Source organism: Pelodiscus sinensis, chromosome 25 (assembly GCF_052426305.1).
Source record: "Pelodiscus sinensis isolate ZL-2025 chromosome 25, ASM5242630v1, whole genome shotgun sequence".
Lineage (NCBI taxonomy): Eukaryota > Metazoa > Chordata > Testudines > Trionychidae > Pelodiscus > Pelodiscus sinensis.
The window spans coordinates 21,389,026-21,415,326 of NC_143076.1; the positions used below are offsets into that span (position 1 = coordinate 21,389,026).

The 26,301-nt window shown below is 47.8% G+C and overlaps 2 protein-coding genes across 4 annotated transcripts in view; one reads left to right on the top strand and one right to left on the bottom strand.

The window, feature by feature from the left end:
• The first annotated feature begins 464 nt into the window (after positions 1–464).
• Positions 465–9,771, top strand: CXCR5 (C-X-C motif chemokine receptor 5). The gene is made up of 2 exons (XM_025183559.2): positions 465–617; positions 6,278–9,771. Exons 1-2 carry the CDS (start codon positions 579–581, stop codon positions 7,349–7,351), a joined length of 1,113 nt encoding a protein of 370 aa, XP_025039344.1. The 5' UTR covers positions 465–578; the 3' UTR covers positions 7,352–9,771.
• Positions 9,772–16,956: 7,185 nt separating this feature from the next.
• BCL9L (BCL9 like) overlaps positions 16,957–26,301 on the bottom strand; it is a 92,773-nt gene continuing 83,428 nt past the window's right edge. For 2 of the 3 annotated variants that reach the window (XM_006120928.5, XM_075909571.2), the window contains exons 7-8: positions 26,035–26,295; positions 16,957–20,611 (exon numbers count right to left, since the gene is read on the bottom strand). In XM_006120928.5, the coding sequence (XP_006120990.2) occupies positions 19,455–20,611; positions 26,035–26,295 (1,418 nt within the window). In that variant the 3' untranslated portion in view covers positions 16,957–19,454. The remainder of the gene's footprint in view (positions 20,612–26,034; positions 26,296–26,301) is intronic. The other variant, XM_075909572.2, reaches the window with a different exon arrangement.

Genomic DNA, 26,301 nt, shown 5'->3' on the forward strand with positions numbered 1-26,301 from the left:
TCTATACTGGGCACGGATGCTTTTGTGCAAAAGCAAATCTTTTGCGCAAAGGCATTTGCCAATCTAGACACTCTTTTGCGGAAATACTTTTAACGGAAAAACTTTTCAGTTAAAAGTATTTCCGCAAAATCATGCCAGTCTAGATGCAGCCTGGGAGTTAAGGGATTTGTCAGAATAGCGCTTTATTTTACACCGTGCCAAATTTAAAAATAAGCTATTTTGAAATTCTCAAAATAAGTTATACAGTTTGCGTAGCACAAACTGTGTAGCTTATTTCAAGATAAGGGTGCTGTGTAGATGCACCCTTACAGATTATGGCAACCTTTGATTATTCAAAGCTATACTTTAAAAAACAGCTTAAAACACAGACGATAGAGCAAGATGCTAATCTGTTGCTCAAATAGGTCATTTGGAGCTCATTTGCCTTGCAAAGCTGAAGACCTCAGTACGCTGATGAGAACTTAATTCCCCGCCCCATTCAGTTAAATTATTAACCCCTTCACCAAAAAGGAAAGTTGGTTGATATTCTCTGTCACAGCACCGAACCACTGAAGGAGAAAAACAGAACCTTTCAAATAATGATGCCCTACAATGTCCCTGTGAAGATCTATGATTTTGTAAGTCATATGTGGTTCTTTGTTTTTGTAATGTTTATGAGTTTAGGTTAAGGATTTTTTTGGGAGGTGGTGATGGGTATTATATCTGGGCAGAGGAGCTTGGCTTTTAACCTCTCACACCCACAAACGCATACTTTTCCTCCTTTGTTTAGAGAAGTTTGGACTCAGGCTAAAAATTTAAACCAATATATTTAGACCCCAGTACTTATTTAGGACTATTCTCACCAGCTGAAGATGGTGCAGGCAGGAGAATGCCAGCCTCTGTCACTTTCTGTGATTACTGGTGCCATATCTTTAAAGTGCTTTCATCAGAGGTTGGAGCTATAATTCTCCTGTTGTGGGTACTGGACTTGCAATCTCTGTTGTAGTGGCCAAAAAGCTTATTCTGACATGTTGGGAATCAGATCCGTCTCCTCTTTAGGTTAGCTTTTAGAAACAAATGCAGAGAGTCTGTTGCCCTGAACCTTGTGAAGTCCTTTATACCAGCAGAGAGAGGATTTAACACACTTATCCTGACTTGACAGTATTTTATACCACCATGCACTGATGTAAATGACAGCAAAAGGTGCAGTGCCATGGGAAATCAGACCCACTCACTTTAATAAACAGGAGTGACTAGGTAAGCTACAATTATATTGGGAAATATGTGAAAGACGTACATCCCACAGTAACAATTGTACTCTCATCCCTGCCTTCATTTGATCTTTTCTGTGAGTGGGTCACCTTGAAGAGCCTACCTGAGAGCTGGTCTGTAGCACATTAGAGGGTTTTTTTTTTTTTTTAACTGGGAAAGAAGCTATGCTACAAATACCTTAGGTTTGAATTATGACGCTATATATTCCATTCTCTAATTAACCATGTAAATTGACAATATCTATTGTTCCATGCTGCGAGAAAGTTCATGGCAGAGCTGCCACAAAGCTTGGCATTTAAGTAGAGTGTTTCAGAAGTTTTTTCAGCTTTGATCATATCGTTTCTGTTCAAATAAAAACATTAATTCTATTTTGGTTTATTTTTTCTCTTACCTTTTTTCTCCCTTGTTTCCTTTGAAGGGGGAAAAAGGTAAGAAGTGAAAAAGCAGCATCCACATCCAAAAAAACCATAAAAAGCAAACCCACCCAGAATGATTTTGATTTGATTTGTTTTGCAAAAAAATCCTGTGAAAACTTTCAGAAAAAACTTTTTTTTTTTTTTTTTTTTTTGGTAAATGACACTTTCCCTTCTTTGAGCCCCCCTCCTGACCTCTCAATTTAAATGAAAGACTCACAGGAGTTTATCTAGGGGTAAAGCAGGGCTCACTCCTTAATGGAAAAAAGTGAAAGATGGGAGCAACATATCCTTAGTAGCAGCACTGCCTGCGTGCAGAGGCCACACACAGAATCCAGTGGGGAAGCGCTACAGTTCCTATTCTGTAGTGGAATCTTAGACTAATATTTTTTTCTTCTTTTCATTCTCAGTGTTATACTTTAATTATAAATTATCCTATTGGTGGAAAACCATCTAAGTGTTGTGCCTTGTTGCTTAACCTGCCCAGGTCCAGCTCTGGGAAATAGTGACATACAAAATTATTCATGCAGGGAAATTAAAGTGCTGTGCTATTTGTTCCATGGCTGTGAATACACTTTCCAGAGCTTCAGCATCATGACTTTCTCTGCTGTAAATACAATGAGTTGTCCTGTGGCAACTTAGAGACTAACCAACATATATAGAATCATGAGCTTTCATGGGCAAAAAGCTCATGATTCTATATATTTTGGTTAGTCTAGGATGCCACAGGATCACTTGTTTTTAAAATTACAGACTAACACAGCTACCCCTCTAAAATTTGTCTGATGTAAATAATATTCAGCTCTCAAAGGAACACCAGCTCTGTGTGGAACATAGATGACTTTTGGACTGGAGAGAGTGGCAATTACAATGAAGAGTAAAATGAATTAAAAGCTCTCCCCCTGCCAGCATTAGTGGGAGTCTGAACAAGAGCTAAATGTGTCTTTTCCATCTCTATTTTCTAGGTGTACTTGACACAAACAAGGCTGTCTCTTAGCAGAAAGTTGAGGGATTGCATTAAATAAATGTAATCTTTCCTTTCCTGCAAGGAAAGATACATACAATTAGTGTCGTGTGGCTTGTCAGTTGTGTGTTATTTTACATGTAGTTGCCCATCAGACAAAAATATCCACAGCAAGTGACAAACAGAAATACTATTACATAATCCTCCTATTCTATTCCTTCCTTCCTTCCTTGTTTTAGATCCTTTTTTCTGCTGTTAGAGGCCTTTGTGACTCGTTTTCCCAGCAAATCCATCCTTAAAGCAAATTTGAGGCCTTGGCCAGTTAAAGTTGGGAAGCAGCATGTTGCCTGTCAGTCACAGAGATTAATCTCTGCACCCACAATACTGGCCACTTCAAGATCTCTCACCTCTCTGTTCCAACAGCAGAGAGTCACTATCTGCAGCTCTTGAAGCTGTACTCCAACCCGTTCCTGCTTCAGCTTGGATTCACAATACATAAAGATGGTCTCTTTGACTCATCTCTGTCCGTTCCCACCCACGCTTGCTACTCTCTCCCAGCCTGAGATGTACATGAGAGGATGGCTCAGTAGCAGTGCTATGCACATTTCCCAAGCCAGGGGCGAGTGGCTTACAGTAAAAAAAAACAAAGCCAAAGCCACCACAAACCCTACCTGTCACCTTATCAGAGATGAGATGGTGACAGATAGTGGTGCTTGCCTGCTGCATCTGTTGTAAGTGCAAGGTGATTCTGACAGCCACTCGCTGCAGTTGAAACGGTTTAGCACTGTGTAGTCACTGCCCATATTTTGATGGGTTTCTATCCTTTGTTTTCACACTGTGCTGTGCTCATCATTAACCCTGTAGTCCCAAGTTGTGCTGCAATATCTTTCTCTCTTCTATGCTCCTAGCGCCTTGCTCTTGGGCACCATTTTGTTTTGCTAAGGGAAAGTATAAACTTTTTAGAGAAGGGACCTTTGATGAATTGCTTGCACATTCATAGTGCCAGATCAATGGAACAGCAGCTGGTGGGCTGGAGATGGCATAACTACTGAGGGCTCTTTTTAAAACAAGAACCCCTTTAAGGAGGTCTGTCAAGTGTGGGGTTAGAGCACCTCTGCAGCATTGGGTTGGTACTTTGGGTACCCTGCAAGTGAGGGCAATGAGGAGAGGCAAAAAGAGAGACCTTGCTATTTTCCAAAATAATACTTTAAAGATCTGCACGAATGCACACCAGCTACAGTTATCTGCCACAATGCACCAGTTCACGGGTGAGAAGCTCACATGGCCTAGGAGAGGCCTTGCTATAGCAAAAGCTAGTTTGTGTGATTTAGGGGGGTGTCCCCCAAGCAAGGCAGTTCCTGCCTTGGCTGTGTGGCGTAGGGTCTCATGACTGGAGAGATTCATGTATTTAACAGAACAGTCAAAATGTTTCTAAAAGAAAAAATAGCACCAAGAACAGCTCAAGCAGTGCTGGTATTTTTAGCCAGGAGCTATCAGCTAATGGGGGGGAAGGTACAGCAGGTGCAGCAGCTACAGCTGTCAGTGAAAGGTATGAAAACAGCAAGCAGAAACTTCCGCTGTGGTCAATGCAAGAGTCTCAGTCTCCAGAGAAGGTATTTGGGAGGGGGAAGAGCGCTCCGCCTGACTGCAGGGGAACTCTTATCATTTTTTAGTTACTGTTTGTTGAGCTGTCTGACATTTGCCAGGAGCCTCTGCTTAGCCCTTTGTTCCTCTTTTCAATGATCCTACCCACCCCTTTTCTTTTCTTTTTCTGAGCAACTTTAGGCTTTGTCCATTGCCTGCCTGGAGCAGAGCAGGACTGCCAGAGCACATGCTCCACTGTGAGAGCTGTGCCAGAGCTGACAGCTTTCTAGTGCTCAGCACTTTGATTTGATTTCTGCTTTGGATAAAAAGTTTGGTGTGTGATACAGCTCCATGGGTGCCAAAAGGAGTATAAAAGCAGGGAGAGCAAGCCTTCCACCATCAGGATCTTCTGAAAAGCACTGCCTCCCCTCACTCCTTACTGGCAAGCCCAAGGCACTTAGCCCTGGTCTACACTAGGGAGTTATTTCAAAATAACTCCCCTTATTTTGAAACAACAAGTGGAGCGTCTATTCTATTTTGAAATAATGGGGATGATTATTTTGAAATAGTGACTCCTGCTTTCCATGATGATAGTGCTTATTTCAAAGTGGTAGTGTGGATGCTCCACTGCTGTTATTTTGAAATAACTACTCCCCAGACTCATTGAGAGTAATTGCTCCCCAGTGTTTGCTGAGGCTCTAAGTCGAGGTAGTGCATCCACATTAAGAGAACCTGCCTCAGACTAATTTCGAGGCTTCCCTGTAGTGTGGACATGCTATTTTGAAATAGTTATTTCGGGAGTTATTTTGAAATAATTTCCTAGTGTAGACATGCCCTTATGTAGTGGATCTGTCCTACTTCCCAAACCTGGCTAGATCTTGGCCCTTAGACACCACTGCTATGGTTTCAGCTGCCAACAGATGAGAGGCGAGATGCAGGCATGCAAGAGAACACCAAACAGGATCCAACTAGTGTGTTGCACGTTCCACGAGGTAGAGCAGAATCCAGCTGCCACTAGGCCAGGTACAATATGCTTCCTCCTAGCCAGGTTTTAAGAAGTAGAATACAATGGCCCTCCCATTTTCACTGCCTGTGTACAGTTCACTCCATGGGCCAAGCTGCAGCAGTGTTCCCAATGCTGATCTCACTTTGGGTGGCAGCATCACAGCCTGCACATGGGGCATGGACATGCTATCACAAACCCCAACAGTTGTTCAGCTCAAAGAGCTCAGACACATGTGGAATCACACTGCAGGGCAATACATCCTCGATCTCAAACACAGCATGGTTTGTAATCACTCTACAGCCAAGTCAGAGGAAGTCTTTGGGAATAGAATATAACAATAACATGGTAGAAAAATGACAGAAAAATTAGAGGAATACAACCAAGCTAGGTGAAGTGAGCAACACAATGGTGGCTAAAAGAATGATCAAAGGCCTGTAAAAATGCTTTATGAAAAGATGGAAAAGACTAGGATTCTTTAACTTAGTGAGAGATGAATAAGAGGGGACCTGATAGAAGGCTATATAATAATGAATGGAATAGAAAGGCAGATCGGATTAATGTGTTCTTTCATATAACACAATAATAAGGGAACAGTCAATGTGCTTGAGGGTAGCAAATGCAGAACTGACAAAAGGAAACACTTGTTCACACAATGTGTGATTAGACTGAGGAACTCATTGCCACAGGAAATAGTTGAAGCCACGGACTAAATAAGGTTCAAAGAGATTGTATATGTATATGGATAACAACAATATTAAGAAATATTTCAATTAATGTTAAAATGTGCTGCAAGGGAAAGAGACATTGGTGTAAGTGCTGGAGCAGGAGGTTCTAACTATCAAAGATCAGGATGAGATCCTCACTGATGGCAGATTATCGTACATCTGCTGCTGGAAATTTCCTGCACCTTCCTCTGTAGTATCTGGTGCTGGCTATTGTCCAGAGACATCTGGTATTTCCCATGTAATAGCTGGGCTTTCTCCTGGGGAATGGTGTTGACTGTATTTTGGCTGTTCAGAAAATGCAGTTTGTTAACAGGATTCTTTTCCTGTTCTGCAGAATTTTGGGGGAGAATTCACTGACTACGACAATGACACCACCACAAGATCCTATGAGGACTACTTTTGCCCTGATACACAGTCGTCACTGGCTGGTGATCCCCCACACCCTTTTGAAAAGATCTTTGTGCCCGTAATCTACGTGCTGATATTCCTTCTGGGAGCCTTGGGCAATGCCCTAGTGTTGATCATCCTGGAGCGTTACAAGCGTGCCCGCACTACCACCGAGAACTTCCTCTTTCATCTAACCCTGGCCAATCTGGTGCTAGTGCTCACCTTGCCTTTTGGCGTGGCCGAGAGCTTGACTGGTTGGATCTTCGGCACTTTCCTTTGCAAAGTCCTCAGTGCTATCCACAAGATCAACTTCTACTGCAGCAGCATGCTCCTGGGCTGCATCAGTGTGGACCGCTACCTGGCCATAGTGTATGCTATCCATACCTACAGGAATCGCAGAGTCAGGTCTATCCACCTCACCTGCATGGCCATTTGGTTCATCTCCCTGGTGCTGACCTTGCCTGATCTAGTGCTAATGGAAGTCTGGTTATACAATAATCAAACTGTGTGCAGCTTACAGCAAGCTGGGATTCATGGCAGCAACATGTGGCTGGCAACCCGCTTCCTGTATCACATTGTGGGTTTCTTAATGCCCCTGCTGGTCATGTGCTACTGCTATTCAGCCATTGTGAGGGCCCTATGCCAGTCCCAGCGACTGCAAAGGCAGAAGGCTGTAAGAGTGGCTATTCTGGTCACAGGAGTGTTCTTACTCTGTTGGAGCCCTTATCATGTTGTCATCTTTTTGGACACACTAGACAAGCTGGAAATCATACCAAACAACTGTGGCTTGGCAGACCGTCTGAGCATGAGCATCATAGTGACAGAAGTGTTAGGCTTCACGCATTGCTGTCTCAACCCTGTCCTCTATGCCTTTGTCGGAGTCAAGTTCCGCAATGACTTCTTCCGGATCCTCCGGGACCTGGGCTGCATAAGCCAAGAGACTCTGCAGGAGATCCTTGATGTGACAAGGAAGAGCAGTGGGATCGAATCGGACACCATCACTTCTGTCAGCACCTTCTAGTGGGGAAAGAACTGGGCATGAGGCAGAGATAGTTCCTGGCCAGCATCATATCAAGTGCCCTTGGCTCAGGATCCAACTCTGCCCCACAGTATCATCCCTACCACTTCCCTCCTCTCCGTAACAAGAGTTCTGAAGGCCACCATTCAAAGAGCAAGTTCTTGCCAACTGCTATCACATAGTTACTCCCTGTGCTAAGTATATGGAGAAGTGGTTTGCAGTTGCCCTGGGCAAACACTGACTTTACGTAGCTACCATTGCAAAGGGGCTGGAGCCTGGGACCCTAGTAAGTTGATTCTGATACTGCACCCTCCCCACTGGAGGAGCCGATTATGGGAGCCTCATGTGTTAAACCGACAAGAAAACTAGGCCCTTAGAGAGTGATATATAGGAGACTCTAAAAGACAGCGAGATTTGTCAGAGAAATGAAAGAGCGCAATTTCATCTGTGCCATTTCTCAAAGTGCTCAGAAGAAATATAGCCTGATTGCCTTTACTGAGCTACAGGTCTGAGTTTAATGAAAGTTATGTAAAAGATGAAGACTATTAGAGTATGTCGCAGTTACTCAGATACGTAGCTGCATGGTACTTACCATTCTGCTCCATCCAAAGGACTGGACACTGCTCTGACTGCACCACAGAATCTGGAAGAAGAAGAGGCCTGTAAGGCAGCCAGCTCATTTGCTCCTACCAGTGTGGAAGTGTCTCCTGTTGCATCTTTCCTGGGGCTTTGGTCAGGTTGGGAGCCTCCATCCCAAGTGGTGGCATTTCTGTGACCCACATTGGGAGACTCTTCCACAGGCCTAAAAACTTTAATGTCAGGCTTTCCTGCCCATCAGGTGAATAGTCTCTGAGCAGGCCCTGCCACTCAACATTGGCACAGACCCTCTCCTGTGTTGATTTCTGGGAAAAAGTGGGGCAACAAGGCTGCATAGAATCGTAGAATACTAGGATTGGAAGGGACCTCGAGAGGTCACTGAGTCCAGTCCCCTGCCCTCATGGCAGGACCCAGTACTATCTAGCCCATCCCTGATAGACATTTATTGAACCTGCTCTTAAATATTTCCAGAGATAGAGATTCCACAGTCTCCCTAGACAACATATTCCAATGTTTAACCACCCTGTTAGGAAGTTTTTCTTAATGTCCAATCTAAAGCTCCCTTGCTGCAGTTTGAGCCCATTGCTTCTTGTTCTATCCTCAGAGGTCAAAGAACAATTTTTCTCCCTCCTTGTAACAGCCTTTTAGATACTTGAAAACCGCTATCATGTCCCCTCTCAATCTTCTCTTTTCCAAACTAAAGAAGCCCAGTTCGTTCAGTCTTCCTTCACAGGGGCATGTGTTATTGATTTGCTTTGGGGGTTGGTTGCTGTGTCTGTTCAGTGTTGAGAGCAAGAATTCCCATTATCAGAGAGTAAAACAAAATATGGAAGGAAAAGAATTAGTTTGGGTTGGTGGGCGGGCAGAGGAGAGATAGGGGACGGATTTTGCTATGATTTATGCTGTGCTTTTGATTCATTCTAGCTTGACCTGCCATGATACTTCTTAAAAATTTCACTTTTTAAGGGAGAACAGACCTGAACTTTGACTCTGTGCCAGAGTTGTGGGCACCCAGCAGCTCTCAGGATCAGGACTACTCTACAACGACATGCACCAATCTAAGCAGCTGTAAATCACAGTTGGGTTCTTTTAGTGCAAGTCTGTATTTAGAGCAGCCAGAAGGAACTCTGTTTCATTGCTGTTGTCCATTAGCTATTGTCACATCAACAGGGACTGTGACTTCTAGGCAATGCTGCTTTCTCTACTTTTTTCCATAGGTAACTTACTTTGGCTTGAAATGTATTAGTTATAGTTCTGTATATAGAGCCTCTGGCTATCACTCATCCCAGGCACATCCTAACCACAAATATCTGTATAAAAATCTGCTCCAAAATTAACTTCGTTTTTTAGGATAAACTAAGACTAGTTCTTCTGATCGGTATTAATTTCAGTGTTGTCAAACTGCCTGGCTACGTCTACACTGGCCCCTTTTCCGAAAGGGGCATGCTAATTTCACAGGTCGTAATAGGGAAATCCGCGGGGGATTTAAATATCCCCTGCGGCATTTAAATAAAAATGTCCGCCGCTTTTTTCCAGCTTTTAGAAAAGCCGGAAAAGAGCGTCTACACTGGCCCTGATCCTCCGGAAAAAAGCCCTTTTCCGGAGGATCTCTTATTCCACAGTTGTTTAATCTGTGCTACTGGGGAAGAGTCCAGCTAGAGTTTGTACATGATTTCAGTATTTTTTCATTCAGAATATTTGAGAAACTTTTTGTTACAACTTTTAGCTTGTGTTCCTGTAAACTCATCATAAATTTTATCTGCTGAAGTTTTTTTTTTAATTGAACCATAATGATTAGTTAAATAAAGTGCTTGTTTCCACCTCCATATCTCATGCGTCTACAGAAAATCAGCTTCAACTGTCACGATCCTGAGGGAGCAGAGGGCAGGTCTACACGGAGGAGTTGGTTCAAAATAACTTCCCTTATTTCAAAATAACAAGGCAAGCATCCACACTACCAAGCCTGTTACTGCAAAATAACAACACCTGATTGTGACGAGGAATAACCTTATTTCGTTGATTGTTAGTTCAAAATAACCTGGTAGTGTAGACACAGCCAGGGAGACCAGTAGCTACTGGCTGGTCACACCTTTCTGGCAAGTTCTGTATGGAGGAAAAGGAGCCTTATCAGGCTCACTGGAATTTTGTGTTTTCACTAGTGCTTCAAAAAAATCTCTAGTATTTTAGGGCACAAGTAATATCCAGGTTTGTCTCAGTCTTTTAACAAGGACTACCTAGAACACCAATCACCACAGTTCTGAGACATCAGCTCACCCTTACAGGCTAGTACTATCTAGTTTATTTTAGGTTCATATTTGCCAGTCCATAGCAGAGTTGGGCTCAAAGCTCAACCACGTTAATCCAGAGAAAGAATCAATTATCATTTGTTTCATTGGCGAAATCTTATTATAGTGCTCAGTGCATTAGGCCTCGGGAGCATTGAAACCAACTATTTAAATCAATTTTGCAGCCAGGCCTTTAGGATCTGGGGGCACACTGAGTATTGTGGGGGCTCCCAGATTCACCTGCAGGCAGTGCACCCAAATTCCCATCAGTGGTGCAAGAGCTTAGTCTGTCTGTTTGACCCTGGCCACAAGACGATGCAGCTCACTACAGCACACAGCTACATGGTTCAGCATATTAAGAAAGGGCTTCCAAAGTGGTGACACTAATGGCTGAGGTGACCTTGGTCAAGTCACATGGCCAAACTAACGCAGAAAGTCTATCTTCAAAACAGGGCTAATCCAGTACTTGCATACTATGGCTATGGCTAGCCTGAAAGCTTCTTTCGAAAGAAGCTTTTCCAGAAGAGCTCTTCTGGAAAAACTTTTTCAAAAGCGAGCGTCTACACAGCAAAAGTGTATCGAAAAAGCAATCTGCTTTTTTGAAAGCTAGTGTCCACATTGGTTGGACGCTATCTTGCATATGAGGGCACGTGGAACCAATTCAGGCAGGGCATTAGGTCAGCAGTTGCTTCTGTGTGCTGTTGCCTAAGCATAGCTGAGAGATGCGCTTAAAGGGCAGGGGAGAAGGGTAGAAAGCGAGAGAGAAAGAGAGAGAGAGACAGACACACACACACCCCGTACAGCCGTGTCTCTGCTTCTGCTGTGTGCTTGCTGCCCGCTCTGAGAGCCAACACTGCTGTAGCAGTGGGTTCTCGGCTTTTGGACGCCATAGCATTCTTCACATGGAGCCTGAACTGCCCCGAGCATGCGATGGCCCCCACATGGCCATGCTGCACTTTCTGCAGCAGTTTGTGCAGGCTGCCTTCATGGCCCTGCACGAGCTCGACACGGAGCTCATCGAGACCTTCTCCCTGTGTGCGGGCGCAAGACCCTTTCCCCCAGCAGCAGGGCTGTGTGAGGGTGGGTCTCTCCCCTCACCTTTCCCGATGCAGGACGCCCACGTGCTGCCTCAGAAGGTCCTCGTGCCCCCTTGTGAGCTTGTGGCTCCCCTGGGGTTGGGTGGCTGCCTCGGTTGGCCCTCAGCGATGGCTGGTCCAGCTGTGGAGAACAAAGAGGGAGAGGAGATCAGTCATCCACGCAGACACTGTCCCTGAAGCCGTGCCCTCCTCTGTGAGCAGCAACCAACAGTCCTTGGACCAGAGGACAGTGATGTCCTGGAAACAAGGCCGTGTGTGGCCTGCACAGCAGGCCCTGCCTCACAGAGTCCCTGAGGTGCCCAAGGGACCATGCTTCCCACTCCCCACCCCACGGACAAGGAGGCAAGGGAAGTGTCCATCCACAGTGGGATCCTATGGGCGGGAGCGGTGCCTGGAGCAGCCTGGCCCTCCATGGGGCCCATACACACACCTGTGCCTGGCAGCGCTGTCCATGGGAGCGGGTGGTGCCTTGCAAGGGCAGGTATGCCCATTTGCTGTATGCGGCACTCCTGTGTCTGTATGGGGGGGTCGTGCCTGTGCCTTTGTCTCCAGTCTGCTTCCAGTGGTGGGAGGGCACCCCTCCCCCCAGAGGGTCAGAGGTGTGTGTGTGGCCTCCCCAGAGCCTGTGAGCAGATTCCTGGGGGTGTTCCGGGGCTGCCGCCTAAGGCCAAGTGGTGCAGACTGGCACCACATGTGCTTGCACGTGCACCAACTACAGCATGATGTCCAGGCCGAGTGAGGATTGCACCTCATCCCCTCTGCATCTGCCTCCCCCACCCTGTGTGTGTGGAAAACTGAGAGCACTTACATGAGGATCCCTCCCCACAGTCAGAAGATGCCTGCGACACCTCCAGGCCCTGGGGATACCAGCTCGAGAGTGAGGGTGAGCATACTGACTGTGTCATCCTCCTCCTGCCCTGCTGTCCCTTGTCCTCCTCCTCAACAAGCTCTGGGCAGGCGATGATGGGCGGCTTGAGCCCCGAGTCCACCACCATGGATCTGGTGGTGCTCCTGGTAGTAGGGGCAGGAGTGGGGTCCTGCCCTGAGTGAGAGCTGTGCTCCTTGGCCCTGGCGTAGCCCTGGTGGAGTGCCTTCATGTTACTCTGGACGGCTGGGTCTAGACCGGCAAGTTTTTCTGCAAAAGCAGTTGCTTTTGCGGAAAAACTTGCCAGCTGTCTACACTGACCGCTTGAATTTCCGCAAGAACACTGACTTCCTACTGTCTGAAATCAGTGCTTCTTGCAGAAATACTACGCTGCTCCCGTTCGGGCAAAAGTCCTTTTGCGCAAAAGGGCCAGTGTAGACAGCTCAGATTTGTTTTGCGCAAAAAAGCCCCAATTGCAAAAAATGGCGATCGGGGCTTTTTTGTGGAAAAGAGCATCTAGATTGGCACGGACACTTTTCAACAAAAAGTGCTTTTGCGGAAAAGCGTCCGTGCCAATCTAGATGCTCTTTTCCGTTAAAAGCATTTGCGGAAAATCATGCCAGTCTAGACGTAGCCGACTTGTTCTAAGGTGCGGGGTGGGTGTCCCCTGTCCTCCAGGGCCTTGGCCATAGATTTAGGCATTTCTGCACCAGGAGTGGAGGTCCTGCAGGGTCTCCTACTCCCCCCACACCTTGAGGAGGGACAGGATCTCCGCTCCGGACCAGGAGGGAGCATGCAATTTGCTGCCCTGGCAGGGTCCTGGGAGCCCTGAAGTTACTCCCTGTGAGGGCCAGTGGGATTTGGAGAGGGGGTTGTGGCTGGGCCGTGGGTGGCATTGCCTGTGGCAGGGAGCGCCATGCGGTGAGGTGCTGTTCCCAGGGCCAGCTTCCTGCCACAAGGCTTGTCCAGGGTGCCTACAGCTTTAAGAGCTGGCAGGAGACAGGAACTGTAGAGTTCCGATTACTTTGGCCAGAGTGGCCAGTGTTATTTCCTGGAGGCCTCTTCTTTCGATAAAAAAGCCTCTTCCATGTCACCACACATCTTTTTGCGAGAGCTCTTTCAGAGAAAGGCTTCTTCCTCGTAGAAAGAGGTTTAGCGCTGTTGGAAAAACCCTTCTGTTCTTTCAACTTTCTGTCAAAAGAACACCATAGCAGTGTGGCCATAAGTAGTTTTTCCAGAAAAACAGCTGTTTTTCCGGGAAAACCCTGCAGTGTAGACATACCTTATGTGACTCCGCAGCCCAGCTTTACGGATCCATGGCTATCTGGCAACAATTCATCATCAAGCAAACAGGAAAGAGTGAGAGGGACAAAGAAAGAAGAGCTTCAACAGGGCTTAAACTCCGCTGAATCCGAGAGTGAAAAGCCAGTAAAGTAGTTTCACACCCACGATGGCACTGAGGTTAAAGCTCCTCGCCCTTCCCCCACTCCTATTAATTTATTTGTTGACACCTAGTTCTTGTATTATTGGGTTGTGTTACTCTTTATTTATTTTCTTCACATCAGTCACACCTCTCCCCCTTAGTCGTCTCTTTTCCAAACTGAAAAGATCCAGTCTTAGTAGTCACTCCTAATATGGTAGCCGTTCCATACCCCTCATAATATTTATTGCCCTTTACGGAACATTTTCCAATTCTAGCACATCTTTTTTGAGATGAGGCAACCACCCCTTCCCACAGTATTCAAGATGTGGGCATACCATGGATTTATATTTTATTCTTTGGGCTAGCTCAAGGGCAAAACTCCCTTAGCAACCTCATGGTTAGGTGACATCTGTGGCCTGTGGGTGATGCTGGTTCCAGCCCTTGTTCTATGGAAAAGCACATTGAAGAGGGCTCTCCTGTTGCCAAGGTATGCACGCTGGTCTTTGGAGTAGGGATGTTAGATACTGTGTAATGAATAACCATGTAACCACATCAAATTTTAGCTGTTACATGACTAATTGATAGTCCCTGGTATGGATGTAAGCGAATAGGCTTATTGGGTAGTCGAGTGACTACTAAACTACTCCCTCTCCCCATGCCCACTGCCTCTATCAAAGGCAGGAAGGGTGTGGGGAAGCAGGAGCCAGTGCTGGGGGAAGCCAACTTAAAAGCTGGTTCCCTGGTGGTGGCACGTGGGGGTTCCCCTGCCTCCTGCACCCCCGGAATGGCACGAACAGACTCCGCCAGCCCGTAGAATAGAGGGAGTTTATTGCTTCTCCAGGATACAGCACAGCATAGATGTAATCTGGTTACAGGGCAGGCCTAGGATGCCTCAGGCCCTCTTGAGATGGGGGTGACGGGGCCCCTAAATCCCAGCCCGTTGCCTCCATGCCTCCATGATACCAGACAGAAACTAAAACTCACTTCCAGCCCTGCCCCCCAGCCAGGTGCTGGTCTCCGCCTTCCTTCCTTTGTCTCCCTCCCTGGGAGGCTGAGCCTGGGTGTCTGGGTTAATACACATTCGGGAGAGTCAGTGAGAATCTCCCATCACAGCGCAGGGGGACCCTAGGTCACAGAGCAGACAGCCCCCCACTGCACCACACACCCCAGCACCGTCTCCGTGGTTCACAGTTTGGGAATGGAAGGGGAGGCAGATCCACAGTGGTCCTGGAGCTGGCACAGGCTGGGACTGCTCAGTCCTGGCTCACACCACTATCCCCACCTGGCTATCCCCACTGCTGCTCTTACTGCATTTAAAAAGCAGAACTGCAGTGATCCCGGGCTCTGCCACTGCCTGATGGACTACCCACAGGGACAAAGGAGTAATTGAAGGCTTTTGCATGGCCCCCAATTATTCATTAATTAAACCAGCAAGAGCTACTTTGTATGGTCTATTTACAAGGGCCTGCACTTCAAGCACCAGATTCCCCTCCACTGGGGCAAAGCAGGAAATAAACCAGCATCACTCTCAGCCCCAGGAAGTGCTATAACCACACCAACCAGAGCCCTGGAGGCAGCCTGTGGCCCAGATCTTATCATAGAATCCTAGAGCTGGAAGAGACCTCAGGAGTCATTGAGTCCAACTCCCTACCCAAAGTAGGACCAACCCCAAGTAAATCATCCCAGCCAGGGCTTTGTCAAGCCAGAACTTAAACACCTCTAGGGATGGAGATTCCACCTCCCTAGGGAACCCATCCCAGCGCTTCCCCAACCTCCTAAGGAAATAGTTTTTCCTAATACCCAACCTAGACCTCCCCCACTGTAACTGATTGCTCTTTGTTCTGCCATCTGTCACTACTGAGAACAGCCTCTCTCCATCCTCTTTGGAACCCAAATCCCCCCTCACTTCTCTTCTTCAGACTAAACAAGCTCAAATCCCTCAGCCTCTCCTCCTAGGTCATGTGTGCCAACCCCCAAATCATTTTGGTTGCCCTCCTCAATTAAACTACTATCTTTTGTAGTTCAAGTGAACCAGCTTCAATAGAAAAGAGTGAGGGAGGCCCATGTCACAATACCTCCCTATCCAGCAGGTGGGCCCTTCACTTGAGGGATAAAAGAGCCTGCTTCAAATCCCATCTCAACCAGCACAAAACAGGATTTGGCCCAACAACTCAGCCATTTTGAAAAATGTACTAAACCCACTGTGCTAGCCTGAGCTGCACCCAATTATTATTTAGTGGTAAGCGACTGGCTTCAACAGGAAAGACCAAGGGAGCTCTCACATCAAACTATGTCCCAATCTGGCACATAAGCGATTTACAGAGTATAAATCAATTCCCATTTCAGCAACAGAAAGAGGCTTTGAACCAACAACTCCTATGGTCTTAGCCAAGTATCCAGAAGCATAGTACATAACATATCTCAATACATAGAGATCATACATGGGACCTCTTTGTTCAGTCAAGGGAGCAGCAGCAAGTCCTGCTGCTGACTGAGCTGAGTTCTTGCCCCTGGACACTCGTGTTTAGTGTACCTATAGAGTCTGTGGGGCACTAGGATAGTGTCTTGAGGGCAATAAGCCTGGCTGAGTGCCTTTGCCATTGAAGAGTCTGTGGTCTTGCTGTGTAATACTATCAAGGTCAGCTGCACTGTCTGCACCGAGCTGAGACAACACATGGAGAGAACTCACACATACACCAAGTCGTTGGCAATCAGAGAGTGAAGATTAGTTCCAGTGGAGCAGCCAGAGAATAAAGCCAACACTGCTCCTTTTCTTTACTGCTTCTACCCAGCAAGAGCATCAGAGAGACTGGCTCAGGAGCATCCATGGCTCTCGGCTGTTGACAGAACAGAGTTTAGACATGTGTGGTTTCTTGTGGGAAACCATACATGAGCTGGGCTGACAGCAGGACAGGGAAGCAATGAGCTCTTGCTGCCTCCTGGCAACTTTCCAACCCGAGAGAGAGGATGAACTACCCCCAAAACAGCAAGTGTCAGTTAGAGGCCCAGTTCAGCAGGACACTGTCAATCAGAGGTGATTAACTCAAGCGGTGGATATCATTGGGAAGACTGGAGTTAAAAATTCAGATTTGATCTGTGGTTAGGGTAATCTAGGGAGTAACAACATCTCAGCCCTTCACACGGTGACAACTCCTTGTGTCTCAAACATGATTTGGAGAAAAAAAACAGCAGAAATGCATGTGTCCAAGCCAGGTCTTCACCAGGCTCAACCAATCAGCAACTGTCGACTATATGTGATTTGATGTGATCCTATAAGAACAATGAGCCATGCTAGCTAATGTTGAAGAAACTCAAGTCAGTGAAGATAGGCTCCAAGGATCTTGTTTTGAAATGTCTCTTTTTAATAAAAAGGCACCTATAAAACAGGTCAATACATTACAGGCAGCACAGATACCCAAAAAACAAGCCTAAAAATTGTTTCAAAATAAAAACCAATAAGATGTCTTCACATATTGTATTTATATATTTATATTTTTATATATATATATATATATTTATATTTATATAATGTTACAAAATGACTGGGGAAGTTTCTCCATGAGATGACAGAGAAAGGGGTCAGTTGCTGTTACCTGGACATGAAAGCTAATTCTGGGCATGATTGCTTAAAATTGCATTGGAAAGACACGGTTTCCTGTTATTTTCCTTTGATTGGTGCAAGAAAAAACACTGACATATCGTAGTTAGAAACACGGGGGCTTAACCATAACTGGGTGGAATTCAGCACACAAAACGCAAGCTAACAAATCAAGCAATAAAACACAAGACAAGACTAGACCCAGCTCACAGCAGAGGGTGACAGAGCAAATGCTCTGCTGAGGCCTAACAAGGGATGGCTACCCTTCATCCCTGAAAGCCTCCCACCATATCGCTGATGAACTAGACCTGTTTGGGAGATGGTACCGCAAGCAAAAAAGGCACCACTCAGCACTATTGGCCCCCAGATTTAGACATCACGAGGACTGATAGGACAGTGAAGGTTGATTATGGCATCCCAGTTGGTTGCTCTGACGACCAAACAAAAAGTGCTCCAGGAGGGCCAACAGCCCTGCAAAGTACCAGAATTTCCCTTTTGTATTCAGTTTAGTTGGACTGTAGACCTTGCTCCTTCCAAAATAACATGCAATCTAACATGGGATAAATAATGTCACCCTCACTTTACCTTTCTGTTACCAAGAAAGCCATTGCTCCCACTGCCTCTGCAAGCCCTCTTGCTGTTCTACACAGCTCATGCATATTGCAACTTGCAGGCTCTTACTGACGTGGGGATAGTGTGGACAGAATGGAGATTCAACAAGTCAGGACATTTCTCAGCAAGGCTGAGTGTTGGAGGGAAAGGTGGGAGGTCTACACACTCCAGCTTTTAATCACTCAGGCAGAAAGAGCCAGACACAGTCCCTCTTCCCCCCCAAAAAATCCCAAACCCCTTGTGCTTGCAGTGCATGCTTTAAGTAGCCTAATGTGGTGGTGGAAAAGACGTCCCAGATGCTCCCATGAGTAACATGGACTGGCCAGTGGAGGAGAGATTCTAAGGCCAATGGCTGTGGTGGTTCAGGGTACAGATAACTTTACATCTCCTGGCAAGCTGCCTATGCGGTTTCTCTTGAGGGAGATCTGGGATTCCAAGACTCAGAAAATGCTTGGAGCATCTCTACCCTAAAATGCAGGGTTTTGTACATGAGGCCAGCTCTCCCACAGAAATGTGCACACGCAGAAGGCAAAGGAGTGTAAAGAAGGCAAGGACTATAGTGCAGCAGGGCAAGATGTCTGCACTCACACAGGAGATAAACAGGAGCAGAGCCAATAAGGGGTATGGGATGCTCTGCAGAGAGTGCATACGTGTGTGTGTGTGTGTGTGTGTGTTAAGTTCCCTCCTGTCCTCTGCACAACATACCCAGGAAGCACAGGATGGAATCAGCCAGATAGACATCTCAGCGTTCATTCTGTTCTCACCATTCCTGAGCATTCACACAGAGCACCTGGGGGTGGAGAGGGGAGCAGGGAGACCTTGTGGTCCAATTACTTGTTACTTGCAGAATGGGATCAGACCTCAAGGGCACTCTCATTTCTCATGCTGCTAATAGCTTTGCCATGTAACAGAGACAGATAGAAACTGCTGTCAATCCCCACGACCAATGACTCCCCCAACCAACACTGTTTTAGAGATGTCAGCAGCTCCAGTCCTGCAGGTGGATCCCCGTGACTGGGTGTATCCCTGTACAGGCCCACAGGGTCTGACTGCAGAATCAGGACCTAAGACACGTACCCAGGGCTCTGTTCAAACCCATACATCCCTGCACACAAACTGTTCCAATGCATGAAAGAGGCTGCCCTGGGACCTCCTTTGCAAGAGTTTAAACCCTACTACATTTGTTTAAGTTTTGTTGTAGTTTAAAATGAATAATTGAGGCTTCTATTAAAACACAGAAATTACAGAACAATTTTAAACCAGCACAAGTTTCTGTCTCTCTCAGCCCTATTTACAACTCATTCAAAATCTTCTTGTACATTTTGGTTGTTGTTTAAAACAAACAAAGAAAACCCACACTACAAGGAAAAAATAAAGGAAGATTTTACAAACTGCCGTAGGGTTTGGAAGCCCCCGGTCACCACTTGGGTTTCAAAAATAATACCCCTTCCCTGCCCCCAAAAAAGGAGTCACATCAATTTTACTGCACATCTGTTTTTCCGTATAGAGGCAAATTCAATATGAAAAACATCTCCCTCCATACCCCCATAGGCCCCAGCCTCCCAACCCTAACCCAAATAAAGGTTTAAAAAAGGTTTCTACAATCAGCCCCTGCCCCTCAGGGCATGATTAGAAAGGCAGGTTTGCCATGTTCCCGGGCCCAGAGATGTAGCTCATTTGGCTGTCCAGTGAAACACTCCTCTGCCTCATCTGGTGCGTGACCATAAGGTTCTGCTGAGGTGGGGGCCCCATGAGGGAGCCCTGAGGTGACATCATATGTCCCGTCTGGGCATACATTTCCCCTGACACAGACATGCTTCTCTGCTTAGCCTGCATCAGCATGAAATTCTGCTGGGCCATCAGGCTCTGCTGGGGAGACATCATGCTCTGGTGCATGCTGTTGCCCATCATGGCTTGCTGCGGTGGCATCCCTGTCCTGCCCAGCATGGACACTTGTCCAGGATGGCATATAGGTATGTTGAGTCCCCGCTGCACGCCCTGCTGGCCTGGAAGGCTGGGGGCAGTCATGCCTGGCCGAGCGGGGGGCTGCTCAGCCATCATGTTCTGCAGGTTCATGAGGTGGAGGTTGGAAGGCTGTGATTTCGATGCTTGGCTGTCACTTTTGGGGAAATACTGCAAGGTGCTGCTTGGCTTCTCTGAGGGGATGATCCTGGAGAGATCAAACTCAGGGATGCCTGTGGGTGTGGGTCGGATGACTTCACTAAGCTCAGGGTCATTCAGCACCGAAGCCACACCCGGAAGCACAGGGGGGTAGGGATCTCCAATCCGTGGAGGGATATTCTTGCCCATCATGTGCTGCTGTGGGGGCATCTGACCAGGTTGCTGGGAGGGAAGATCCTCTGGTGGCAAGGGCATCCCAGGCGGGTAATGCTGCGGTATCCCAGCCCCTCCTCCACCTCCTGGGGTCATGGGCATACCCGCAGCTGGAGACTGCATGGCATTGTGGGGCTGCTGCATGCGCGGGAACACCAGCTGGTTGGAAGGGATCATCTGAGAATTGTTGGGCACAGGCCCACAGGGCTGATTCATGGAGTCTTGGGGCCCCGGAGGCAGCATCATGGGAGTAGGGGGAGGCACGCCTGTGGCCTGTGCACCAGGATGCATTGGAATGTTGGAGCCCAGGGGATTCGGCGAGGACATCATGGAAGTGGGGGGCTCGTGGGAGAGAGGCTGCTGGCCAGGCAAGTTCATCCCCATGGGGCTCTGTGAGGATGCAGGCCCCACTGAATTCAAGTGCAGTTGATTTGACTGGTTTCCTGTGATACCTAATGAAGGGGAGAAGAAGAGTTAACTCAGTGCTTATGCACCACCTCCCCCAGCTGCAGAGAGCACAGGGCCAACAGCCCTCTCCATGGAAATCAGCGTCTACGCAGAGATTCCCTGGTTTAAACCTGGCCCCAGTTGGTTCTCACTGCTGGATCCATGGGGAGAGTCTGCCAGGGGCCCATCAGGGCAGGAAGGTCAATCAAAGACAGATGTCCCCATCGGTGGCTATAATCACCAAGTCTGGCTGCAGCATGGAGGGAGACAGCACCGCAGTGAGCATGCAAGACCAGCCCAGTGATCTAATCTACCCATAGCAGAGGGGACTCTGCTCTCAGATCTGACACCTGCTCAGTATTCTCCCCGAGCACCTCATTGCCATGGAATCATAGAGCACTAGAACTAGAAGGGACCTTGACAGGTCTTGGAGTCCAGTCCCCTGCCCCCACAGCGGGACCCAGCACCGTCTAGACCATCCTTGACACGTCTGTTCAACCTGCTCTTAAAAAGCTTCAGAGATGGAGATTCCACAATCCCCGCAGGCAATTTATTCCAGTGTTTAACCACCCTGACAGGAAGTTTTTCCCAATGTCCAACCTAAACCTCCCTTGCTGCAGTTTAAGCCCATTGCTTCTTGTCCTATCCTCAGAGGCCAAGGAGAGCAATTTTTCTCCCTCATCCTTGTAACACTCTTTTAGGTACTTGAAAACCACTAGCATGTCCCCTCTCAGTCATCGCTTTTCTCAACTAAACAAGTCCAGTTCTTTCAGTCTTCCCCCATAGCTCATGTTCTCTAGACCTTTCAGCATTCTTGTTGCTCTTCTCTGGATCTCCTCCAATTTCGCCACATCCTTCTCGAAATGCGGTGCCCAGAACTGGATACAATACTCCAATTGAGGCCTGATCAGTGCAGAGCAGAGCGGAGCGGAAGAATGACTTCTTGTGTCTGGCTCACACCACTCATGTTAATGCCGCCCAGAATCATGTTTCCTTTTTTTGCAACAGCATCACACTGTTGACTCATATTTAGCTTGTGGTCCACTATAACCCCTAGATCCCATTCTGCAGGTCTCCATCCTAGATGGTCACTTCCCATTCTGTGTATGTGAAACTGATTTTTCCTTCTTAAGTGGAGCACTTTGCATTTGTCCTTATTAAACTTCATCCTATTTTCCTCAGACCGTTTCTCCAGTCTGTCCAGATCATTTTGAATTATGACCATATCACCCTGCAAAGCAGTTGCAACCCCTCCCAGCTTGGTATCATCTGCAGACTTATCTGAAACTTGTTATGTAAACATTGCAGCTGTCCATACCAGCCAGGTGGTAGGCTGTACAGAGGAACGCGGAGAGCCACAGAGCACATGCTCAGGAGATCAGCCCTTCTCTCTCTCACTGCAACAGTAAGGTCATGTCAATGCTGCACCTAGGAGCCAGCCTCCAGCCCGGGTCCACACACTTGTCCTAGCATTGTAAAAACTGCTGTGTAGATGGTGCTTTGAAGTTGCAGCTGTATCAGGAGCGTGAGCTCTCAAGCCCCCACAGACACCTGAGCCTTACCTCTGATGTCTGCACAGCTACTTTGTGCTAGTGGCCCCAGGCTGGAAGGCAGTGTCGAAATAGTGTCAAAATACTGTCAAGCTGGAGGACTTCTTACTCAGACTCCTGTTGCCCTCATTGTATGAGGGATAAAGGAAGTCGGAGGAAGAATGTTCTACTTCAAAGTAAGTGCTGTCTAGATGCTCCCTATTTTGAAATCAGCTATTTTGAAATAAAATACACAACTGACGTAGCTTATTTCAAGTTAAGCCCTGCAGGGTAGACACACCCTAAGAGGGCCAGCTGGTAGGTGCTGATGCTTGTACTGGCAAGAGCTTCTCCAGGCCTCAGAGCTAGCCTAGTGCAGGCAGGGAATAACAAGGATTCGATGGATGTTATCACAAGACTCGGTTGATCACTGGCCCTACGTGGGGCTTGTGGCTCTTACCAGCCCAACCAATCCTGTTGCCACACAGGCTGGTACAGCACAGCGCAGCAAGCTCTTTGCAGGCTGTTACAGCCCCAGCACAAGGAACAACTGCCAAGAAATAACCCTCACCACAGCCATTAATTGGCAGCATCTGTGCATGTCCCCCAGTGGTGAGTACTGGGAAGGGCAGCACAGCCACTTGCCTAGTGCACAGTATTGCCTGGCTTACACAAACTCAGTAGTGCTCACAGCCAGCCTAGAAAGGAGCTCGTGCCCCACACTTTGGAGTCAGACTTCCTGAAATCAGAACTACGGAGTTTTCAGATCATGCCCCCCTCTTATGGCTCTGAACTCTGCAGGCTCTGGGACGCTGCATTCACGGAATGAAGAGCCCAGACCCTGGTCAAGCTTTCCCATCCCACTGGGACAGACTTTGAGACAATCTGAGGTTGCTCACACTGGAAACAGGGGTGATGGGATATCTTCAGGGGGAGGGGAAAATTCAAGGACATCCCAAAGATCACAGCCCCTTCCCTCCTCCATGCAGGGCAAACCCTACCCAGCTCTGGGACTCAAAGGGAATGGCCAAAATAACAGAACATGGCCCTGCCATCTCAGAGACAACACGCAGGCAGATGCTTGAGGGAGGGACACTGGGCAAGTGGATGCAGAAAAGAGAAGGCAGAGAGCTGAGTAAGATCTATGGGGCCCGGGGATGTATATGTAACTCTCTCACACGTCGCATCCCCATGTTTTACCTCAGCTGATCTTGGCTGAATACTGGGCTAGAAACTCCAGTGTCCTGAGCCTGATGTGTTTGCCAGACAGATCAATGGTGCATGGAGAAGGCAGCAGCTAGCCTTGCTAGTCAGTAAGAAGCAGATGGCAGAACAGAACTGCATCTGCTAATGCCGCGCACACAAGCCTCGCCAGCTTTGCACCAGGTTCTGAAAGCTTCCAACTTTGCAAAGTTGTGGCAAGCTGGGAAAGCAGCGTGGGATGCCAGCTCAGCAGTTCCATTTAAGGAACTTAGTCAAAAGTATCCAGGGAGCGAATATCCTTTGGTTACAGCTGTGTGAGCTCTATTGCTTTTCTTGTGCCAGTGAGAACCCTGGGAGCCCAAGAGCTCATCTCGGTATTCAGGACAGGCTAAGGCACCCACCCTTCAGAGCTGACATCCTTACATCTCGCCTTAACATAACCTGTACCCCTAGCATGCTGATGGACTTGGAGGCTACGTCTACATTGGCCCCTTTTCCGGAAGTAGGAATAAGATCCTCCGGAAAAGGGCGCTTTTTCCAGAGGATCGGGGCCAGTGTAGACGCTCTTTTCCGGCTTTTCTAAAAGCCGGAAAAAAGCGGCAGACATTTTTATTTAAATGCCGCGGGGGATATTTAAATCCCCCGCGGATTTCCCTATTACGATCTCTGAAATTAACATGCTCCTTCCGGAAAAGGGACCAATGTAGACCAGCCCAGAGTGACTACAGTTACCATTAATAACCCAACTGAATGATACTGCAATTTAAATGACCGGTGTGTATATGGCTCTGTTGCCCTCTGCTGGCTGTGCGTTGAGGCCCCATATTGCTAACAGAGAACAGTAATTCCTTCTTTGAGTGATTATTCACGTTGATTCCAGTTCAGGTGTATGTGCACCGCATGCATGAACATTGGAAACTTTTCCCCTAGCAGCTCCCGTAGAGTTGGCTGTGGAGACCCCTAGAGTGGCACCACTATATCAGCTATATATTCACACCACTGACTCTACCCTCCCTCGGGTCCTCCTTACCGTCCATGGTGACGTTGGAACTGTAGCTAGCTCCTGCTTAGCAATTGTCTAGTCCCTAGCAGTAGCTCTCGTTTTCCTAGTCTTCACTTTTTTTCTCGTTATAAGGATTTTTGAGTAAATAAAAGGACAGTGGGCAAGTGCCCAAGCGTTTATTTAGCCCCTCAGGACACTGGGCATGCCTAACACCCCAGGTTTTAAAGTGTGTGCCTGTCCTTTCTAGTGCAGTGTTTAAAACTTCGACAGATCTTGCACTTTTTGGTGCGATGTTCTACACCTGAGACCCCTCGGGGGGGCTCGCCTCGGTCTACATACCTGCATGTCACAACTTGGACATGGTAGTATCCATTCCCCAGAAGGTGACAGAGTCCCTCAAGTGGTGGATGGACCTTTACAACCTGTCACAGGGTGTGCAGTTCATCCTCTGACCCCCACTCTGACTCTGGTGATGGACCCATCAGACATGAATGGGGAGCCCACCTGGGCAATCTCAGGACGCAAGGACTATGTTCTTCCACAGACATGAATCTTCACATCAGTGTGAAGAAACAGAGCGGTCAGACTGGCATGCCAGGTATTTCAAGCCCAGATGCAGGGCTGGTGCATATCGGTGTGTATGGACAATAGGACCACAAAGCAAACAAGGGGATGCGAGGTCTTCTCACCTATGCAGGGAGGCGCAGAGGCTATGGCACTATTGTGTCAAACACAGAATCCACCTTGAAGCCCAGTACTCCTAGAGTTGCAGAACACATTGGCAGATGCCTTCAGCAGGAATGGCCGGTCAGGGAAAACGCGATAAGATCGGTCTTCCACAGGTGGGGGACTCCCTGCCTAGACTAGGGCTGTTAAATATCGGTTAATTGAATAGTCGAGTAACCTCATGAATTCTTATTGGTTAGTCGACTGCTCTATAGTTGGCGGAGCTGGCAACCCGTGCACCCTGGCCCCACTCCCAAGGAGCTCCCTGCCACTCCTTGCTGCTGCTTCCCCTCGCAGACTGGCTGCCTGTCACCCCATGCTGCTGCCACTGATAAGAGGCAGAAGCACGTGGTGGCAGGAGCCCCTGTAGTCCTTCCTCTGCGCCCGGACCTTCTGACACAACATCGGGAGCACCTCAGGCACCCAGATCTGCGCTCCCTCCACCTAACAGCTTGGAAGCTGGATGATTTGATTCGTTAGAGCTTCAATGCTCAGCCTAGGTACATGAGGTCCTATTGGGCAGTAGAAAGCCCTCTACCAGAGTGGCGTATTTGGCCAAATGAAAAAGGTTTCCTAACTGGCATGAGGAGCAGGATGTGTCCCCGGGGCAGGCGCCTATCTCAGTGGTGTTGGAGTATCTGTTGCACATGCGTTTCCAACGTTCATGCATGCGGCACACATACACCTGAATTGGAATGGTGGTCAGGCCAATCATCATGCACAAATCCCTATAACTTACCATAGGCAGAGAGGGACAGGGAAAAAGAGACTTGCCCGAAGCCATGTATGTCGCTGGCAGAGCCAGAAATATAATTCCTACTCTACACTTTGTGCACCAGAGCCACACTCCTCCTGGAATCAACGTGTCCTACCTCCCCCCAGGCCTAGTGTGAGCCACAAAACCAGTCTTACCCATAACTCCAGCTTGTTTTCCCTGCTGGCACAGACACAATCCCAGAAAACATACCTGGCATGCTTCCTGGTGGGAGCATGGGCCTGTCTGGGAGCAGCTCATCATCAGAGGTGGCGATGGTTTTGATGGCATTGTGGTAGAGTGGTGTGGAGCTGGGCATGGCATACTTGGACATCTGTGACATCATCAGCGAGAGGGGGTTCTGGGAGGGGGATGGATCTGGAGAGGAAGTAAAAGGCATGTTGGGATTCATGGTGCTAGAGGGATTACTGGCTGGTGCAGAGGAACTGCTCCTAGGCCCAGGAGGGAGAGAACCTGCAA